The sequence below is a fragment of the Penicillium malachiteum genome, assembly GCF_028827825.1.
Source record: "Penicillium malachiteum strain IBT 17515 chromosome Unknown utg000003l:1.0-4950554.0:1.0-4952489.0, whole genome shotgun sequence".
NCBI lineage: Eukaryota > Fungi > Ascomycota > Eurotiomycetes > Eurotiales > Aspergillaceae > Penicillium > Penicillium malachiteum.
In genome coordinates, this window is record NW_026643096.1 from 3,419,085 (window position 1) to 3,438,224 (window position 19,140).

Sequence of the window (19,140 nt, forward strand, 5' to 3'; positions counted from 1 at the left end):
TATACGCGTACAATCAACAAAATATGGATTGCTTCTCGTTTCGATGGTATTGTAGACTGATGGAAAAGCCCGAGGTGAAAGTTGTTCCAGGTCGCGTAGTTCTTGCCGGTTGACTCCATAAGCCCGAGGGCGGTATAGTATTCTGCCAACAGGGCTGCTATTGCATATCGCAAACGAAGCTCTCCGTCCTACCAACTAATTCAGAGTCTCAGACCTGGGACTGAGACATTCCAATATTTTTACATGATTATTCACCATGGTGCATCCATATTCAGAAGAAAGTAGAAACTACCCTGGCCCGCGCCGGGGATACCCATCCCAAGACGATCGGGACGGTCGCATGTATGACGACCGATCTCGCTCGCGCTCGCCTGGCGGTATACGCTCCTCCCCGCATGGAAATAACAATTGAGCCATGTACCTCGCAGCAAATTTGACCGTCGTTGAACTGTGACTGATGATATTTTATGTTACTATTGGTGATGAAGACCACTCTCACTCGCCCCCCAAAAGGCCCGGAGACCGCAGATACGATTACTCTACAGAACGAGACCCAAGATCAAATCATAGAGGCCAGGACCGAGATGATTACCGGCGCCGATCGTCGCGATCACCTTATTCACGGCAAGGAAGACAGAGCTATAGGGACCGTGATCGGGAAGGTTATCGTTCGCCAGGCTACAGCCGGAGCCGAAGCCGCAGTCGAGGTCGCCCTCACCTTGGGCAAGAAAGCCGAGAGATTATGATGGAGGGATTTCCTATTAATATGACAGAAGATGATGTGAGTAAGATCTATAGTGACGTATCAATGTGCTTTGCGTGTGATGGCATCAGACTGATTACGATGGATTTGAACCTTGTAGATTGCAATCGAACTTCGAGATGCATACCATCTTACCAACCTTGAAGATATACGGGTTATTCGCGATCGGCAAACAAGTAAGTTGCAGAGAAGGACCTTCTTTTAAGGACTTGATGCTCATCAATGCGGTGTTTGCAGAGTTATCTCGTCAACTTGGATTCCTTCGATTCAAGACCATTGATGAGTCAAGGGCATTCCTAGCACAAAATCATCCTTTCATTCATTTGTACGGCCCCAGTGCTGAACGAAGCACAAAAGTCCGCATCGCATATAGTCGGGAGAGGGAGGAACGAGTTCGTGTCAAAGCTGAGGGAGATTGGACTTGCAGAATGGTATGCTTCCTACTACGAAGGACAATGATATTCAATCTAACTTGGTCTAGTGTGCGGTTGTTAATTTTGCAACACGTTCAAAGTGCTTTCGATGCAATGCACCCCGACCTGGTTAGTATGAGACAAGCACATTACAATAACTGAATACTAACAACACATAGAGCTTCCACCTCCCGGCCCGCCTGGAGTCCCTGCAGTCAAGGTTGCAAACAATGGAGATAACGATGCAGCCGCGGACAACCAGCCATCTCAGTTTTTGCTTTTCAGAGGACTGGAATTTTCAGTGACGGAAGAGCTTCTCGCCAAGGGCGTCGCTAAGCTCTACCGCCCAAATTCCGCCAACGACAGTGGTGTGAATAATCAGAAAAAAGGAGGCAAAGTCGCTTCCACAACTGGAGACTCTAATCTCGGAGCCCGCGAGGGCTCTATTAAACGTGTGTTGCTTGTGCGTGATCGGAAGACAAACGACAGTTGGCGTTATGGATTTGCTGAATTCGGCACCGTGACCGTATGTTGATCGGTTTCCTGGTTCCTGGTTGCTGTTTCCTCTAACGCCATTTTTTAGGATGCCCAAGCTGCGCTAACACGACTACACTCCTTTGATAAATTTACTATCTCCTCTAAACGGGTGATGGTCAGTTACATCCACGCTGGTGTTTTCGTACCAGTCCTGGGCCCACCAGCCGCGGCAGGTCATTTCACATTTAGCCCACTCAACAATCCTGCCTTGAAGCTCATGTACTGGGACGACGAGGCCTACGTGACTGAACTCACGTTGGCTCTTCCCGAAGAGGAAAGTAGGCCAAGCCGTATCAAAACTGAAAAGCCCGCTGGAGTTCAGCAAGAAGCTCCCAACAAGCCAACCAAGGAGGCAGAGAAGGCTAAGAAACGAAAGGCCGAGGCCCCAGCTACTGATAAAGCAAAGAAGCTTGCCATGCCATCTCACCTGCAATTTTGGAGTAATCGCCATGCTGAGCTGCACGGGATCAATCATGATAACGATGGGAACCTTCCTGTCGCTGACGGAGATAATGGCAATGCCCCTGATCCCGACGCTCCACCTGCCCAGTCATACGCTGACCTGAGCCGGAACTGTTGCTACTTGTGCATGCGTCAGTTCAAGAGCGCGGCAAATGTCAACAGACACGAACGGCTCAGTCAGCTCCATCGAGACAATTTACAAAATGAGGAATGCAGAAATCGCGGTATGGGAAAGCTTATCAAGCACGGAATTGTCCAGCAATCTGCTGAGTACCGGGATCGTGCGAGGGAACGTCGCAAAGCCTTTGGCCGCGGTAAAGCTGGCGCAAAACCGAAGCCAGCCGCGGCGAAGGAAGAAGAGCAAGCTCCGGTCCAGACCAACTCCAAGGGTGCTTCTCTTCTCAGCAAGATGGGTTGGTCTGAGGGGGCAGGCCTCGGTGCCCAAGGCACTGGTGTGACAGCGCCAATTGCCACTGAGATCTATGCACAGGGTGTGGGTCTTGGAGCCCAGGGAAGCAAGCTGGGCGATGCAGTAGAGGAGGCGGGTCGGAATACCCGAGGACGCTACGATGAATTCTTGGAGAAGACGAAGGAAACTGCTCGCCAGCGCTACGATCAGATGAGCCGTTGATGACTAGCTTGAATCATGCCATGGTGGTTTAAGAAATAAGCCACATTGTATAATACTGATATCCCAAAATTGAGTTTTATTTTCATCGAATCCAACAAATCCAAATGTGACATGCACATTCATCCTCGTCCATGAAAAAAATTGTAACTAGTAACGCCGCGTGACCATGCAGATAGGTATGAAGAGTGGAAAATAATGTACAAATGTGATATGAACCGTGTAGGTTAGGGGTATGAGCAGAGTGTATCCAACATTCAGAAGCCAGAGACTTTATTACTCTCAACTGCTCTTCTCGTCATTGCCAGCCTCCGCTTGAGGCTGCTTCTTCGCACGCTCCTTCTCGAGCTGCTTCTGGAACCGATCTCCAAGCAAGCTAGTAACCCACTCCGTCACATCAGCCTCGAGCTGCTCATCAGATTTTCCAGTTTCATCAATGCTTCCCTGCATCGCAACTCTCATAAATCTCCTCGCATCGTCAAGGCTATTGATATCGAGCGCGTACATGGCAGCACCGGTGGTCATCATGCCGAAGGAAAGAACATTGATAGTAGCCAGATTGAGTGCCTCGAAGGCTTCACCGGCGCCATTGACTTTCGGTTGGAAGTATATTGAGCTGGAGTAGAAAGGAGGAATGCATGCAAGCTGCTTTTTGATGCTCGCGCGGCGGGTGATCCAGACAGAAGCTGAGAAGAAGGCGATACCGCCAAGGAAGAGTTTGAGGTTCGTGTTATCGCGAGGTGTGGATCGCTGCTCTAGTTGTGTCGATGTTGAGGGTGGTGGATTGGTTGATTGAGGTGTTTGTGTTTGAGTTGGTGTTGTGGAGGGTTGTTCTTGGGTCTTGGGGACATTTGAGTCGGAGTTGGAGCTGGAGCCCCAGCCAAAGAAGGAAAACATTGTTGGGAGTAGAGTGTATTTTGCTGAATGTGAGCACACTGTTTATGTGGTGGAGGGAGCGTGTCTTCAGAAACAACCAACAAAGACTGGATATATGGAATATTGGAGAAACTGAGGGACTTTGAATCTGCGGAGGCGGAGTAATGCAGATCGCGATCAGGTGACCTGCTTTTCGGATCAAATGTCTTGGTCAGCGAACAACTTCATCTTGTCAATGAACTGACTATATTCGAAATATTCAGTTTTTTACTGGAAATATCGATCCAAAGCACCCCATCTACCCAAGGGAGGGGGTGGTTTTGTCTGATTGTGGTTGTGCACAGTCCCGATGCCGCCCATACCAGTTGATACCCATGACTAGCCCAATTGCAATTTGCCTCTAGTCAACTACCTACTCTCATATTGGAGGAACCTTTCTAAAAAAAAATGGTCTATCAAGGAAAGCCAAGCTCAGGCTGTAAGAACTGCCGCCAACGACGCATCAAGGTATCTCCCAAAATTATCAAGTTGATCGATGTACATGCTAACTGGCTTAGTGCGATGAGACCCGCCCGAACTGTAACGCCTGCACAAGGACAGGCCGTTCATGCCCAGGATACTTGGATCCATTTGATTTGATTTTAAGAGATCACACGCCATCATTCATCAGCAAAAAAGGAACGAAAAAGGCGCCGCCACGTAAAATCACCAAATCTGAGCCAAGGCACGATTCCAATGAGAATCACGATGAAGATCGAAATAACTCCCATACTAAAGCATCCGAAGCATCGGGCAGGTCCCTCTCGCTTACAACTTCAACAAAATCTTCCACTTCTTGGCCGCCGTATATTCCACCAGCTGATTTATATCAACCTATGGAAGATACTGTGATTCCTTTATTCTTCAATTCTTATCTTTACCTGCCTCAAGAACCCCATGTTCGCAATGGATTTATGGAAATTTTGCCTGAGCTGTTTTCCAATGCTCGTCCTGGATCTTATGTTCACACAAGTACGCTAGCAGTTGCTTTCTTCTCTGTGGCAGCTTGGACCGGACATGCGCCGTTACTTAAGGCCGCGCAACGGTATTTTACGCAGGCGTTGCCGAAGATCCGAGCAGCCTTGCTCTCGAATGACGATGGTGAATATGACAGCATCCTGATGTCTATACTGAACATGTCGACCTATGAGGTAAACCCCCTCTCGCTTTCAGTAAAACCAGGAGATATCTAATGCAAGATTCAGGAATTCGTCGCCATCAGAGAATGGGAAACTCCGATGAGAGCTCATTTAAAAGGCGCCATTGCACTTATCAATAGCCGAAGAAGCAAATTGCTTGAAAGTCCTTCATCATCAACCCTCCACCATGCCGTCCAAACTCAAATTGTACGTTCTTTCCTGCGTCTTCCATGCTCGCTCTAACCAGTTATCTCAGATCAAAACTTCCCGTGGCCTACAGACACCAATGGTCCCTACACCCGAGATCTGGCCTATCCCCCAATGCGAAACGCCTCCATCACCTCGCATATTTCTTTCATCATTCGCCGCAGAAGTGGTTAATCTGCGCCAATCATGGGAAAAGTCACAAAGTGAAAATTCCGACGAAACTCAAGTCTCAATCATCCTCGACAAAGCCACACAAATAGACGCCAAGCTCTTATCATGGTCATACTGCGTCCCGCAGGACTGGAATCCCATTCCCGCAAGCATAATCCCTGAATCTGTGCGCAACGCCGGTATTTACCATAATCTCTGTGACTGTTATACAGATATGTGGATCGCATCAACATGGAATACCTACCGTGAATGCCGAATTCTTGTACAGAGCATCATGCTAAGGTGTCTTCATCTGCTTCCATCAAAAGATAAAGATGCCACTCGAGAATCTGCAATGCAATCCACGATCCAGAAACTAGCGGATGACATCTGTGCCTCTGTGCCATTTTTCTTGGGGAGTCAGACGGAATCTGTTCGTATGAAAACCGATCTTGTGGAATACCCCTTTTCCGAGACGAGGCCCGTTACATCAACTCATAAACAGGCTGCACCCTTGATGGGCGCTTGGCAAGTCATCTCTCGTCTAAGGAATCTTCAGAGGTCGGAATTGGGGTTGCCGCCAGAGCAGATTACTTGGTTGGAGGAACAAGTGAATCGGGTGTTCATGATCTACTTCCAAAAGCCTGCGTGATCATCCCCTACATGCTCAGATATTCTGTGTGATTGTTCTCGAAGCAATACCCAGCAAGGATACCCGACTTTTATAGAATTAATTTAATAATTTAATCCCCACAGCTTTTCTCAGGTCTGTAGTATTTTAGCAATCAAGGTGGGTGGGCTTTTCCAATTCCAAAGAAAACTTGAATTCATTCATAAACTTGAAGCTGAATCGTAGTGAGACCTATATCCTGAATAGCATGTTTGTTCAAAACAATTAATCTACCCATGTGTAGCGCTAGTGTCATACCATAAAGTGTACAAAACTCCAGGAATGCCAAATGAAGCATAAAAAAACAAAAAGGACAAAATCGCTCATACGTGACAAAAAGACATAAACCGAATATCGTGGCAGGAAAAACGCGACATAAAGTATTTTCTGCAAGAGTCGGTCATAAGAACATGCAATTCATGGCAGCATAAAAGAGTAACTCAACAATAGAGTCAGGTATCAAGTCTATTTCATGGATCCGGTCGTGATAAGCATATCCGTTCGACCTGGTCGAGAGAAGCGGTCGATTCCGAGATGCTCTTTACCATCACGACCCACATAAATTCCAAAACCGTAGGTAGGAAACATGCGTTCTGATGGTGGGGCGACGATAAGTCGAGTAACGAGATCAGTCTTACTCCGTGGTTCACGAAGAAGTTTATCGGCAAGAAGAGGTGATTGATAGAGGAAGGACATGAGATCGGAAAGTGTGCTAATATCGTGTGGAAGGTAGCGACGACGACCAGGCCAAATAGCTAGGAAGCAGACTGCATATAGAGCGCAGAAGGCGATTAGGGCGTAGTAAGCTGGCATCAAGGCTGAGATGCGGACTTGGTTATCGGATGGGTACCAGAGTGCGATGAAGATACCGCCCGCGATGATTGGAATCGAGATTGAGACGAGGCTCATGAATGATAGCCAGGCAACTTTGAAGTGGCGGTTGATAATGGCTTGCATTGTTACCTGGATGGGGAGGGCGGAGAGGTAGGCGAGGAGGATGCTCTTATCGGCTGATGCCCCGTTTGGTGCGGAGAGTTCGACGAAGGGCTGGAGAGCGCGGAAGTATAGGTCTATTGGTTGCCATGCGAGGTACAGGAAATTACCAATCAGGGCGGGGATGAAGCTGTAGAGGAAGTTGGAGGATGAGAAGGCACTTGTAGATGGGAGAGTTGGAAGCTTGGGAGGGAAGCCACCAATAATCGCATTGTTGACGAAGCTGACAGTGACGAATGCGATGAAAAGGGCAAATACAACCAGAATCCAGGTAATCACCGCGGGTTTGCGGAGGAACCATGGTGTCCAGCGGTATCGGGTGGTAGTTGAATACAGATGGTGGTCGAGCGGCTGACCGACAACTGTACGTTGGCTTTCTAGGTCAAATTGGACCTTGCTCATTCCTTGAGGCTGCTTTTGCAGACTCTTTTCGGTCTGGTGAAGTGATCGATTTCGGATCGGAGCATCAGCCTCACCGATACCATAAAAGACTTCTCGTTTCATTGAAAGTTTCCAGTAACCCAGGCGGAGGACTCGAGAGTCGAGACTATCAGCAACATTTGGAACTACCTCCGAGTACTCATAATCGTGGAGAATGTTCGACCGTTGGATAATCGAGATAATGTCGGCCAGGCAAACTGGATCCCACATCAGACCGGACCATCCTCGCACGAATCTGAACATAAGAAGTGCTAGGCCGATAACAAGGAGTCCATAGGACGCAATCACTGTCCAACCGAGACCCTCAACTGAACTCCATCGCCACACTCCTTCACCGTCGATCGAGTAGTATTTGGCTTGGAACAGACAGCTCAGAAGTGGGATGGAGAAAAAGTTGGATAACCAAATCGTAAACAATGAGAACCCAAACAGGGGCTCGCCATGACGAAAATGAGAAAGGTCTGGCAGGATGAAGTTCCGTGGGAGAATTGGTAATCGTTGCAATACAGTTCCTTTCTGGCGTTCAGCCGCCATGATTGCAAAAGGCGCTGTGCGATATATCGCAGCCTGGATCACAAAGGTCCAGATCACGATAGGCGCAGCTAGTATCTGGGGAAGAAACTGCATCACAAAATATCTTCCACCACCCAGGCCCTCGTAATCCCAGATACCTTGATGCCTATGAGACCAGACATTACAGAATGCGATCCCAGCGATCATGAGGAGGCAGGCAAAAATTGCCAAAAGAAGCGCCCACGGGCGAAGGACCAAGGGAAGGTAATCAAGAGCAGGGTATAATAGACTCGCCTCGGGAGCTTCAGCAGCAACAAATGCTTCAGGGTCAACCGATGACGGCCTTTGGGGTAAGGCTTGGGGAGATGGGGACTTGTACTTCGGTCGTTCGGGAACCTCAATATGCTGGATCGGGGTTCGGGTGCGAGTAAAATACCCGAGTCCTTGATCCCATATTAAGCGATCCGTAGGATAATCGGTGGTTGTCGAAATCGAATCTTGTCGACTTGGTCCACTGGCTTCTTCCTCGCGAGTAAGTTGATTAAGTGCGTATTGAACATAAGGTGTGTCATCTAGTCCAGGAGTTGGTGCCGGACCTGCGTAATCACTTGGAACACGGCGCACAGTCTCATCTGACTTGGGACTAATACGAGCGATTCTATCCTCACCAAATCGGACTGTACTCGCGGTTGCTGGTCGAGGGGTCCCTCGATCTTCTGCAGCTTCTTGCTCTCGGTGACTCGCATGGACCACATATTGCTGTGCTTGTGCGACTGAGGGCGAGGATGCCTGAGAGGAGGGCCTCGACTGAGGGGTTGCATAATTCATGGCTGTCATTTGGCTGTCAGGACTCGAGGTTCCTGCGCGTTCTGAAAAAGAATAGTAATCGTCTGATGCCGCAACAGACTGTGCTTCGGAATCTGTTCGATAAACCTGGGGCTTGCTTGCTAGAAATAAGTCAGTTCATATGCACTAAGCTGTGAGGTTGGGAATAAAATCCCTGGATGCTGGTGCATCCTTGATGTTTCAAACAAGACTCAACGCATTGATCTACACATACAGTTCACGCTTCGTAGACTAAAGTTTCGTGGGCCAGGGAAATCCGACATGTCGTGAATGCGCACAATGTCACCGAAAATTTTTTTTTCTAATCGAGAAGCATTCCACACGATGGAGCTCCAAGAGTCAATGACGATCTGAAAAATTCTGAGAGAGCGAGTTATTGGGCTTTTGTTTGGTTGATACTCTTGCGGTGGACACCTCCCAGCCTCCCCCAGCCACCACGTAGCCTAACACGACTCAGACCAATAAGGAGGATTAAGACATAAGAGGATTTCAACCTAGACAGATAATTTGATAAATCGGAAATTGTACGCCGTACCCCGTACATCATGTCGTGTTGATATTTTAGACCTGACGTCGTGGTCATGGTCATAGATTCGCGGCCCGATCCAACCCATGGATATGAGAAAGCTTGGCGTTGCACGATCTACACTTAGTGATAAGACTTGATTAATTTTACTATTAAGTGATAATTCATATGGTTTACTATTTTATTCTTCTTTCTATTTACTAAGTGATGTAAAACAATATGATCATTTTGTTCAAATGTACACCGCTTCATTTGAGTGGGTAACTATGGAGTGCAAATACCATCATAGTCAATACTCGAGCCTATACGTTCCGCTCAACACCAACATTTTGAAAAATAGCAACCTTGGAACCATCAATTCATAATATGAATAATTACGATCCTAGATTGTGGCCAAAAGCAGGGACCCAGGGAATGATTTACAAAAGGGAGCCAGTTCTCTAACACACTATTTGTGAAGGAGTATTTCTCTCCCTTGCTGCCAGACAGCGTGGCTGGGCCGCTATCCCGATCACCCAGTGCCTATCTTAGATCTGAAAACACGAGGCTATCACATATAAGTGCCCAGTGGAACTTGCAGCCTTGTGAAAGCCCAAGGTAGACAGGAATGTTGAAATGTTTTATTATAGCCCTATAATGAGATTTTCTTATTGCTGGTTTAATGCTGGTTTAAGGGAGTTGTCTTGACTACCTCATTCCTGATATTGTTGAGTCTCAGACGTCTGTCTTCCGAGTTCGAGGCCATGAAAATAGCTAGCCTCAGAAAGCACAGTATGCCCAGCAGGCAATGATTCGACTTGCATTCATCAATTATAACGCGTACAATACTGCTGATAGTACACTATCGTGTGATCGAATGAATACTTCGTCCATTCTGCGATAAGACTCTATCTTAGGTCAGTGTTATAGAGACTGAGGAAAGGAGTAAGATCCTGACTTGTGTGTGTTCCCAGCTCCTCCAATTCCAAACCTGACATAACGTTCATGTGGACGTGACTCTATTTCTCGGTCGGGAGAATCATTCTTCAGCGTCATCTCCCATGTTTGGGCTATCGTTGCTCTTTCCGATAGAAGAGAGCGATCTTCCTCGTCGCAGTAACATTTTCGCTTCAGCCAAGGCCATAGCTTCCATAGGCAGCGCATATTAAAAAAGGAGATTAAATTGACTCGTCAGATCTCGTACAAGGCGTAATGTATTTGATTTGATTGATAAATTTGGTTTGTCACATTTGTTGTTTTCTGGGGCCTTTCATGAGCAACGCTCCGATCCACACTTTCAAAATGTTATCTGGGACATCTTGCCTTTAAGTCTCGAATCTTAGAATAGAGCTTTATTGGGTTGCACGAATGCTGTATCACACTGAGTAGGCTCGGAAATCCTCCTACCAGAATTTCAAAGTCATCACTTTGTTTCGGTCTCAAAATTACCACTGCTTAGGGGTATGTCATTTCTAGTAACATCGGCATGGATTTGAATGGACCAAGTCAATTTCTTTTCAGAGATACACATATCCCACTAACAGTATAATCCAAGTTTGAAGGTTTCTGTCCAAGAATGACCGAAACTAATTTCAAACATTCTATCTTCCTTCTTGACTGTTGTAACGCTACCGTTGTCCGTGTAACCCAACCCTGGATGGGTTGTCAGTGCCAGTGCCTGAGGAACACACTCGTAAATTGATCAAATGATACTCCGTACAGCGTATGATTCCAGAACACAACGTTGAATCTTGGGATTGGTTGGCGAGAAGCAGTCTATTGGCTGATCAAGAGAACTTCCATAAGCTTAATTAGCATTGTCAGCAGACGCATTGAACCGCGTGGGAAGACAGACTAAGAGAAGCGATTGGTTCAAGATAGCTCGCTTGCATCTGCACATAATTTTAATCGTCGGGAATGTCTTATCTAGATCCGGAGCTAGTTCTTGGTACGGAGTAGCTCTCCGTAAGTGCTTAGCTAGCATGGGCCGTCAAGGGGAAATATTCAAGAAACGGCTAGCTTTTCCCGTCGGAGTGCGGCATGTTTCATCTTAAAGTGGTCTGTGGACCCGCAATGACTTTAAGAATGTTTGTCCGGTGGAGGTCAGACGCAAGATCATCAACGGCTTGAATAGCATGTGGACACCTAAATCTCTGAATATTGGCGTGTGAGGTGAAAGGAGTTGAGCTGCCACCGATCTGCAAAAGGGTCCAAAATTCGTATACTTCAAACAGTGTAGATCTCGTTTCATATCCATCAAATGTCCCGAGTCTCTTGGGAATTGAAGGCCTGAGCGGAGCTTGCCAGATGCAGAGAAAGGAGATTTAAGCTTCCAAGGTCCGCATGCTCTCGTGGCGGAGTAAGCAAGAATGAGGAGTGAAAGTTATTCCGTGCACCAGAATCATTCCAGGATTTCCAATTTTATCGCTGCTCCTGATATTCAAGTTGCCTGCTTTGCTAAAAGAAATTACCGGGAGCTGTGGGTCGATTCGTAATGGCCACGCTATACTCCCATATCCGTGGTGCTATGATCCTCGGGGGGAGCCCACCGTATGCGCAATCATCAGAAGAATTGGCGAACTAGGCTTGGCGAAACTGACCCATGGGATCTGTTCCGACCCGAGAGCGAATGGGAGATCCATGGGAATATGTGTAGTCAGCCCAGATGAAGCTCTTGATCATAATCGACTTTTCTGCATTATAGACAAATTAGTAGATGAAAGAAAGGCTAGAGACCGGATTGAGGGAAGAAATTATAATTCTCCATGCTATGCAAAGTACTTGTAGCACACACCTAAGTTGTTGTAGTTGTCAAGTCAAACGTTGGAAGTATGGGGCCTCAGGCACCCACACCTCCATCTTCCCCTCGACTTTCGCCTCAACGCTTATCTCTTTCATCCTCTCTTTTTTGACTTTCTCTCCCCTCATTCCCCCATTTTTCACTCTTTTAAAACTCCAAATCTTCCAATCTTTATCCCTAACCCCCGTCCCAAGAAGACCCGCAATGTCCTTGTCAACGTTGGATTGAATCGCAACTTCCGCCCTGGACTCTTTGCGCGACCTGCAAGTCTGAAATCCCCTCATTTTCGGCCCGACTGGAGAGAAAGATACACACACTCAAGGAGAGAGAGGGAGACACGACTCAAGGGCACTGATAATCGCCCTTTGCCCTCACCATGTTACTCAAACCAGCAACACCCCTCACGATCTTGCTCTTAATTACCTTTATTCTATTGCTCGTTACCTGCATCTCCACTCCCATCGTAAAGGGTATCCCTCTCGCGACCTATAAAGATGTGGATTACGGTGTATTTGGATATTGCGACGGCGACAAGTGTACCGGAATCCACGTAGGATACACCAGCAGTAAGTTATTCGGATTTTTTCCTATCCTTTGGCTTCTGCCTACAGGTAGCTAAACGCATTCCTAGCCGGCGATGGTGATGAATTCGATCTTCCCTCGAGTACCCGTAAATCGCTGTCAGCTATCTTGATCGTCCACCCCATTGCCGCGTTCTTAAACCTTGTTTGTCTTTGTCTTGCTGGCGCGGCCCACTTCCATGTCCCATCTCATTCTCCCGCCTTCCTACTCGCGTTGTTGATTCTATTGCTGCCGACACTGCTCGTCACCCTTCTCGCATTCCTCGTCGACATTTTACTTTTTGTGCCTCATCTGAAATGGGCAGGATGGATTGTGCTTGTAGCCACAATTATTTTGGTCTCCTGTGGAGTGGTAACATGTGCGATGCGTCGGACTTTGGTCAGCCGAAAGGCTAGAAAGCGGCGCATTGCGGAGAATGCGGAAATGAGTGGAGAGAACTACTACAACCGCCAAAACGCTGCAACAGCTGCACTTGCCGATGATCCTCCGCCAATTACTGAAACCAAGGAGGCCATGGCTACTGGGTCTGTCACCGATGAAGCCGCGACATTCGCTACTTTCCGAACCAATACTCGCGACAGTGACGATGACCGCACTCCACTCAATTCCTCTCGTACCCCATTGAATGATATGCCCCCGCCCCCAAGTCGTCGGGGAACACCCTATCGTTCGCAGGATGAACAGGGTCTTCCTCCGTCCGGTCCGTATGGCGCTGGTCCCATAATGCGCAATCCCTCGGATCCTCGTCTGCGTCCTCAGCCTTCCGAGGGTAGCATTGGCTCACGTGGAACTCCGCCCCCGCCTGGATTTGCTCCTCGCGGTCGGGGTGGCTACCCTTCACGCGGATATGCTCGTGGTGGGCCTTACAATGGACCTGCTCGAGGTCGCGGTGGCTACATGGGTCCAATGCCACGAGGCCGTGGTGGTATGCCTCGTGGTGGTTATGGGTATGCGACTGGGCCTAGCCGCAATTTCGACCCGTACGGTCGGCCCATTCCTCCTGCTAATGATCCCTATGAGGCCCATGATATGGCACCTGTTGAACCAATGCGCGAGCCTTCTCCAGGACCAATTGGAATGGCAGTGTCTCCGGAGACAATTGGTCAGGCCATTGAGATGACCCCACAACCACGATATGACCCTCATGATTCGATGGCGGCAATGAGCACTGATTCTCAACCACACGCTGTGTCTGTGGATGGCCAACACATGCCTCTTGAGAGTCCGACAAGTTTGTACAGCCATACTGAGTATGTTTCAATTTGTTTACTTCAATCAGAAATTCGACTAACTTTGCATCGCAGGTCTTATGTCCCAGCTCGTACCGGCTGGGGTGGCAGTGACCCTCGCCGTACCTTGTCGCCTCACCCAACATCATCGCCGGTACATGCGACAACGACGCAAGGCACGGCTTACTACGAGGATGTAGATCCTCGATTCGACCGTCGTCCTTCGCCCCAAAACGATCATAGACTCCCTTCAGCTCTTACTCCAGGAGCAACCCACTGTATGTTATTACAAACGCTAAATTATTGTAAACTCACACTAACACAGGACCAGTTTAACGAAACTGAGTAACGAGTGGTTCATGTTGCTCATCCGATTCTCCACGTCTTGATTTCTGCGATACCCCATTCTAATTTCTATCACTTCCGATATGACTACCGACCTTGCTTTATTCACTCCTTTCTTTCTACTTCATGGCAACGCGGGTCTTCGAAGTGCGGAGTTTATCGGCGTTCTTTAACAGTTTGTTCTATTCGGCGGAATATTTGTCCTTTGTCTGTGTCCTCATCCAATGTCTCTGTAGCTTGAACTTGCACTCTTATCACATCTTTCAGCACTAACGCAGAAACTGGCTATCATCTGCTGTCTGTGATGAATTTGATTGACCCAATGTACAGCCTCGAAGCAATAATATGTACAGGGATCGACTTATGGCTTCTTAGGATCAAAAGCACAATGTGCGATTACAATTCTCATTTCTTTCCTTTACACACCTATGTCCTATTGTATGCAGTGATCTTCGAGATATCTCTCGATCATGTTCCTTGTACCTTGCATGGTTGAACATCCATGGATCTGTAATTTGATATCACGTGGTGTGACGTCAATCCCCACTCAGATCGTGCTTTTCTCATGTCGATCATGACGGTTGTGCCTGCCATGAAGCTTGATTTTGTGATACGCCGCTAATTTTATGTCCGATAGTCTCCACTGACAGGCCCTTCTTTCTTCTCCCCAAATTGAATCATGCATTCGATATTGAAAGGGGCTCGTTGTCTATTATACTGAAACCCTGCAGCTATCAGGTATATATGATCAGAGATTCGAGTGGGTCTATACAAGATGAATGACCCAGGCCTGGATGAGGCTATCGCCGATGAGGCGAATACTCTAGATCATTTCTCCTCTCAGACTCAACAGCGCGATAATAGTACCATTTCAACAAAGGACACTACTAGGACCCAACAAGATGCACAGCGTCCCTTGTCACCTCGATGGTGGCTCGCAAGTACTGCGTACCCATTGGCAGCTGTATGGTCAATCCGTGAATGATCAAATTATGAAGATACTAATACACTCATAGGGTACTTTCGGGCCAATGGCCAGTGCTTTCAATGTGTGCTGTCTAGCCCAACCGTGGCGTATGGAGCCTGATGCAGATGACGGATACTTGGATGTCACAGATCCGAAATGGTATGTTTCCTGTATCAACTACACAGAGTTTATCTTTAATAAGAGTCCGTTCAGGGTGACCGCCATCAATTCAATCTCTCTTGTCTGTGCTCTGGTAGCCAACCTGTTCCTGTCGCTAAACATGGCGCGTCGCATTCGGTTTTCCCTTGCTCAGCCAGTTATCATCATCGGGTGGCTTGTTTCATCCGCGCTACTAATTGCCATTCTCATTCCATTCGGTGTCCTCATGTACAGGCCTGAGAACTCCACTCGAGTGTACAGCCAGGCCTATTTCTACGGGGCCTTCGCAGCTGGTGTATACTTCATTATTGCATGTCTGATGATGATGACTGCATATGGAGCACGCCACGGATATTACAGTTGTGAATACAAACTATCGAACAGTCAGCGAACCCTGATGCTTCAGACAATCATCTTCTGTTTCTATCTTCTCTCGGGCTCGGCGGTCTATGCCAAGATTGAGGGATGGCGGTTCTTGGATGCGGTTTACTTTGCAGACTATACGCTTCTCACTATTGGGGTCGGCAATATCACCCCTGGTACCCACCTTGGGCGAGGACTACTCTTCCCATATGCTATCGGTGGCATTGTGATTCTCGGTCTGATCATCTCCTCGATTCGAACATTGATGCTGGAACGAGGACGTCAGAAAATGGCCGATGCGCTTGCAGCGCGTACCCGCAAATTTCTCGTGAAGGAAGCAAAGTCAGATAGAAAGCGACTCGGCAGTTTGGTGCCGGATCTCCGACCAAATGAAGAGGACAATCCCCGCGATCGACAAAAGCGAGAGTTCATTACAATGCGTCGCATTAGACAGCTCGCCACCGTGCAGCACAAGTGGATCTCGCTGAGTATGTCTCTGTTGGTCTGGATGGCCATGTGGCTTATTGGAGCCGTTGTATTTTGGCGGTCGGAGCTAAGTCAGTCTTGGACATACTTCGAATCTCTATACTTTGCATATGTGACGCTACTCACCATCGGATACGGCGACATTTACCCCAAAAGCAGCTTGGGAAAATCTTTCTTCGTCTTCTGGTCTTTACTCGCCGTGCCAACAATCACAATCCTTATTTCAAATATCGGCGACACTCTTATCCATTTTGTCCGGGATCTTACCCTCTACATCGGTGAACTCACCATTCTGCCAGGCGATGAACCTTTGATCGAACGTCTTAAAGATATTTTCCGTATGTCCTGGTCGGACAAATGGGTCCAGGAAACGCTTGGCGAAAAGTCCGCTGCACAGGACATACTCGACGATGAAAAGGGAACTAATGACCCGGAACAAGCAAACTGCCAAGTGCATCGTGCTTTGGAAGCAGAGGAACATGAACGAGAAGAGTCTGCAAGAGCGCGCGGTGACATTGCCGCGGAAAGTGTTCATCACTACCATTACCTTCTTTTCCGCGAAATCCGTAAGATGATGGAGTATACGCGAAGCAATCTATCCAAGGAATTTGATTACTTGGAGTGGGAGTACTATCTCTCTCTTATCTCAGGGAAACATAAGCCTGCATCCGATGATAAAACTGTCAACGAACAGGATGGAGAGCGAGAACGCGCATTTGAAGAGTGGAGCTGGATCGATAAGAAGAATCCGTTAATTGGGGAGAAGAGTGAAGTTGAGTGGTTACTTGGGGAGTTGACGGAGGCATTGGAGCGGGAGTTGAAGACTGCTAGTCGGGGATATCATTTGGATGATCATGATCATGCTGGTGGATGTGTTGGTGGCAGTGAATTGCCACAAGATAGCAAGTGAGGCTTGTGTGGTTGATCTTTATCTGATACTGGAGCAACCGATGTTATCTTAAGTTACCTAGCTATGGGTTCCGGACTGCGGTTTTATTGTGGAGAATAGCGCATCACTTTGTGAGATATGAAACAACTTTATCAACATGGATACCCCAAAACCTATGAATGCAAGAAAATATGTAATAACCAGAATGATACCTAGAAGAACGTTGAAGAATGATGCCAACCTCGGAAGGTGCCCAGGTGGTTGGATGGAAACAGAAAAGAAAACAAAAATAACCCGAAATAAAGAAGATGAAGAATCGCAGCCTGAGTGCAACACTACTAGTAAGTGAAAAAAGTCGGGATCCTACCGGTGGACTTCGGCGGAGATATACATGCACTGTTTGAACTTTTATCCCTCAAACTGGTCATACACATGGAAGTAGGTGGCTCAACCTTGGAAGGATGATGTCACATATCCATGTGCACATGTCGATGAGTCCGAAGATTATCAGCTCTATGAAACCTCCTTCCACAACTAGGGCACACGAATCTTTCAGGACAGATGTGCTTTGTCTTGATATGTCTCCACAGAGAACCCTCCTGGGCGAAAGTTGGATTTTCAGTACAGTCCGTCCACGAAGATTGGATGGGGCTATTTCTATCTTGTATATCGCTGTGAACTGGCAGTAAGTATCATCATATAGATATAAAGACTTGTACAACTTGAAAGTGTGATGAGACTTACTGTTCACTCACATGGCGCCTGTCATGTATGGACTGTGGTGTCGAATCCACAGCCGGACTTGTCATTACCAGTGTCCCATTCGAGTCCGATACATGAGATGAATGAGAGACAAGAGGCTGATTCGGCTGATTGAAAGTCGACATTCCCGCCGGAGAGCCGGAGCTAGGAGATCCCATCGGTATAAACATGGAAGACCTAGACCCAGCTGTGACCATCTCGTTCGCATAACCAGGATTCACAGCGTGTTGACCGGTGTTTGTATAGCCAACTGGGACTGGAACTTGAGCGTAACCGAGGTGATTGTATTGAGCAACCAAATTCGCTTGTTGATTCATTTGGTATGATTCGGAAGGACATTGAGGAACTTGACACTGGAGGCCGGGAATCAGTGTAGCGGGGGAAGGGTTCACGGTGTTGGCACCATCTGAATCTTCATTAATGGCTTCGTTGGGAGAAGCCCAACCCATAGCAGTAGCACATTGGTGGAACTGAGACTCGAACTTGTTTTGACCAGAGCCATAGTTATGTGTTGGAGGCCACCGTGACATCTTGCAGGGGATATCTGCTAGTGCGAACACCCGTGGACTTGAAGCAGAAACCCAAAGTTGAGAGCAATATAGTACTAGCAAAAAGAGGAGTCCTTCGGGGCAAGAAGGTAGTGGACGAGTCAACGTTTGCAGCACTTGAGTTGTTGAGTCTTTCAAAACAATAAGGAGACTAAGCACGTTTTATAATTCAACCCCTCAAGGGTGCAGACTCAAACCTGAAAGTCTCCGAGTCGATCGCCGTCACAATTCCCCACAGGTCCTAATCCTACTCTGAAGACAGAGAATCCCCGAACCCTTACATGTAAGTTCATGCATCATTTTCTATATGATCTGGAAGCAAAAGCCAATTAAAATTCCAGAATCTGGGTATTTGAGTCAAATCCCCGCTATACCAACCAGCTGTAACCTATCCGCCTGCATGGGCCAGGAATGCGTGTGCCTGGCTTGGGTATGTAGTAAGCGTGGCCACTGGTCCACGGGTATGTAAAGGACCCGCTTTACTCCACTAATGGACGAAGAACGGAAGACGGCCACTCCACTCTGACGGCAAGAGTCAGGTGTCAAATTGGATTTAAGGCATTGAAGGTGTCGGTTTTCCAGCCCTTCCGGGAACTTACATGCACATTGACTCTCTATATCATCCACACTGCTTTTGCCCATCCCCTTCCAGAATAGGAGGACGATTGCGCCTTCCCCAGGGACTATAGCCTTTCCCGTGAAAGCCTTCTCCAAGATTGAAGTCTGTGTCGATCAATCATCACGGTTTACTTCTTTCTACTGTACTTGCCTTCAATCGTCGATACACTCAATTACAATTCCTGACTATCATCTAACCATCCTAAGTGA

General features: G+C 47.6%; 7 protein-coding genes across 7 annotated transcripts; 4 read left to right on the plus strand and 3 right to left on the minus strand.

The window, feature by feature from the left end:
- Positions 1 to 584: 584 nt before the first annotated feature.
- N7483_007617 (putative G-patch domain protein) lies at positions 585 to 2,806 on the plus strand (the record flags this gene model as incomplete). Its single annotated transcript, XM_057091054.1, has 6 exons — positions 585 to 707; positions 864 to 939; positions 1,001 to 1,194; positions 1,245 to 1,305; positions 1,356 to 1,702; positions 1,760 to 2,806. 6 exons carry the CDS (start codon positions 585 to 587, stop codon positions 2,804 to 2,806), a joined length of 1,848 nt encoding a protein of 615 aa, XP_056945795.1.
- Positions 2,807 to 3,085: 279 nt separating this feature from the next.
- N7483_007618 (uncharacterized protein) lies at positions 3,086 to 3,700 on the minus strand (the record flags this gene model as incomplete). Its single annotated transcript, XM_057091055.1, has 1 exon — positions 3,086 to 3,700. The coding sequence occupies one exon, from the start codon at positions 3,698 to 3,700 to the stop codon at positions 3,086 to 3,088; it is 615 nt and encodes a 204-aa protein (XP_056945796.1).
- A 426-nt stretch (positions 3,701 to 4,126) lies between these two features.
- On the plus strand, positions 4,127 to 5,866 carry N7483_007619 (Zn(II)2Cys6 transcription factor; the record flags this gene model as incomplete). The annotated part of the gene is made up of 4 exons (XM_057091056.1): positions 4,127 to 4,186; positions 4,237 to 4,869; positions 4,918 to 5,064; positions 5,105 to 5,866. The coding sequence occupies 4 exons, from the start codon at positions 4,127 to 4,129 to the stop codon at positions 5,864 to 5,866; spliced, it is 1,602 nt and encodes a 533-aa protein (XP_056945797.1).
- A 483-nt stretch (positions 5,867 to 6,349) lies between these two features.
- Positions 6,350 to 8,940, minus strand: N7483_007620 (DUF3433 domain-containing protein; the record flags this gene model as incomplete). The annotated part of the gene is made up of 2 exons (XM_057091057.1): positions 6,350 to 8,778; positions 8,892 to 8,940. The coding sequence occupies 2 exons, from the start codon at positions 8,938 to 8,940 to the stop codon at positions 6,350 to 6,352; spliced, it is 2,478 nt and encodes an 825-aa protein (XP_056945798.1).
- Positions 8,941 to 12,358: 3,418 nt separating this feature from the next.
- Positions 12,359 to 14,182, plus strand: N7483_007621 (putative pH signal transduction protein PalI; the record flags this gene model as incomplete). Its single annotated transcript, XM_057091058.1, has 4 exons — positions 12,359 to 12,548; positions 12,614 to 13,814; positions 13,869 to 14,075; positions 14,119 to 14,182. The coding sequence occupies 4 exons, from the start codon at positions 12,359 to 12,361 to the stop codon at positions 14,180 to 14,182; spliced, it is 1,662 nt and encodes a 553-aa protein (XP_056945799.1).
- Positions 14,183 to 14,913: 731 nt separating this feature from the next.
- On the plus strand, positions 14,914 to 17,023 carry N7483_007622 (potassium channel family protein; the record flags this gene model as incomplete). Its single annotated transcript, XM_057091059.1, has 2 exons — positions 14,914 to 15,102; positions 15,155 to 17,023. 2 exons carry the CDS (start codon positions 14,914 to 14,916, stop codon positions 17,021 to 17,023), a joined length of 2,058 nt encoding a protein of 685 aa, XP_056945800.1.
- Positions 17,024 to 17,742: 719 nt separating this feature from the next.
- N7483_007623 (uncharacterized protein) lies at positions 17,743 to 18,294 on the minus strand (the record flags this gene model as incomplete). The annotated part of the gene is made up of 1 exon (XM_057091060.1): positions 17,743 to 18,294. The coding sequence occupies one exon, from the start codon at positions 18,292 to 18,294 to the stop codon at positions 17,743 to 17,745; it is 552 nt and encodes a 183-aa protein (XP_056945801.1).
- Between the last annotated feature and the right edge of the window lie 846 nt (positions 18,295 to 19,140).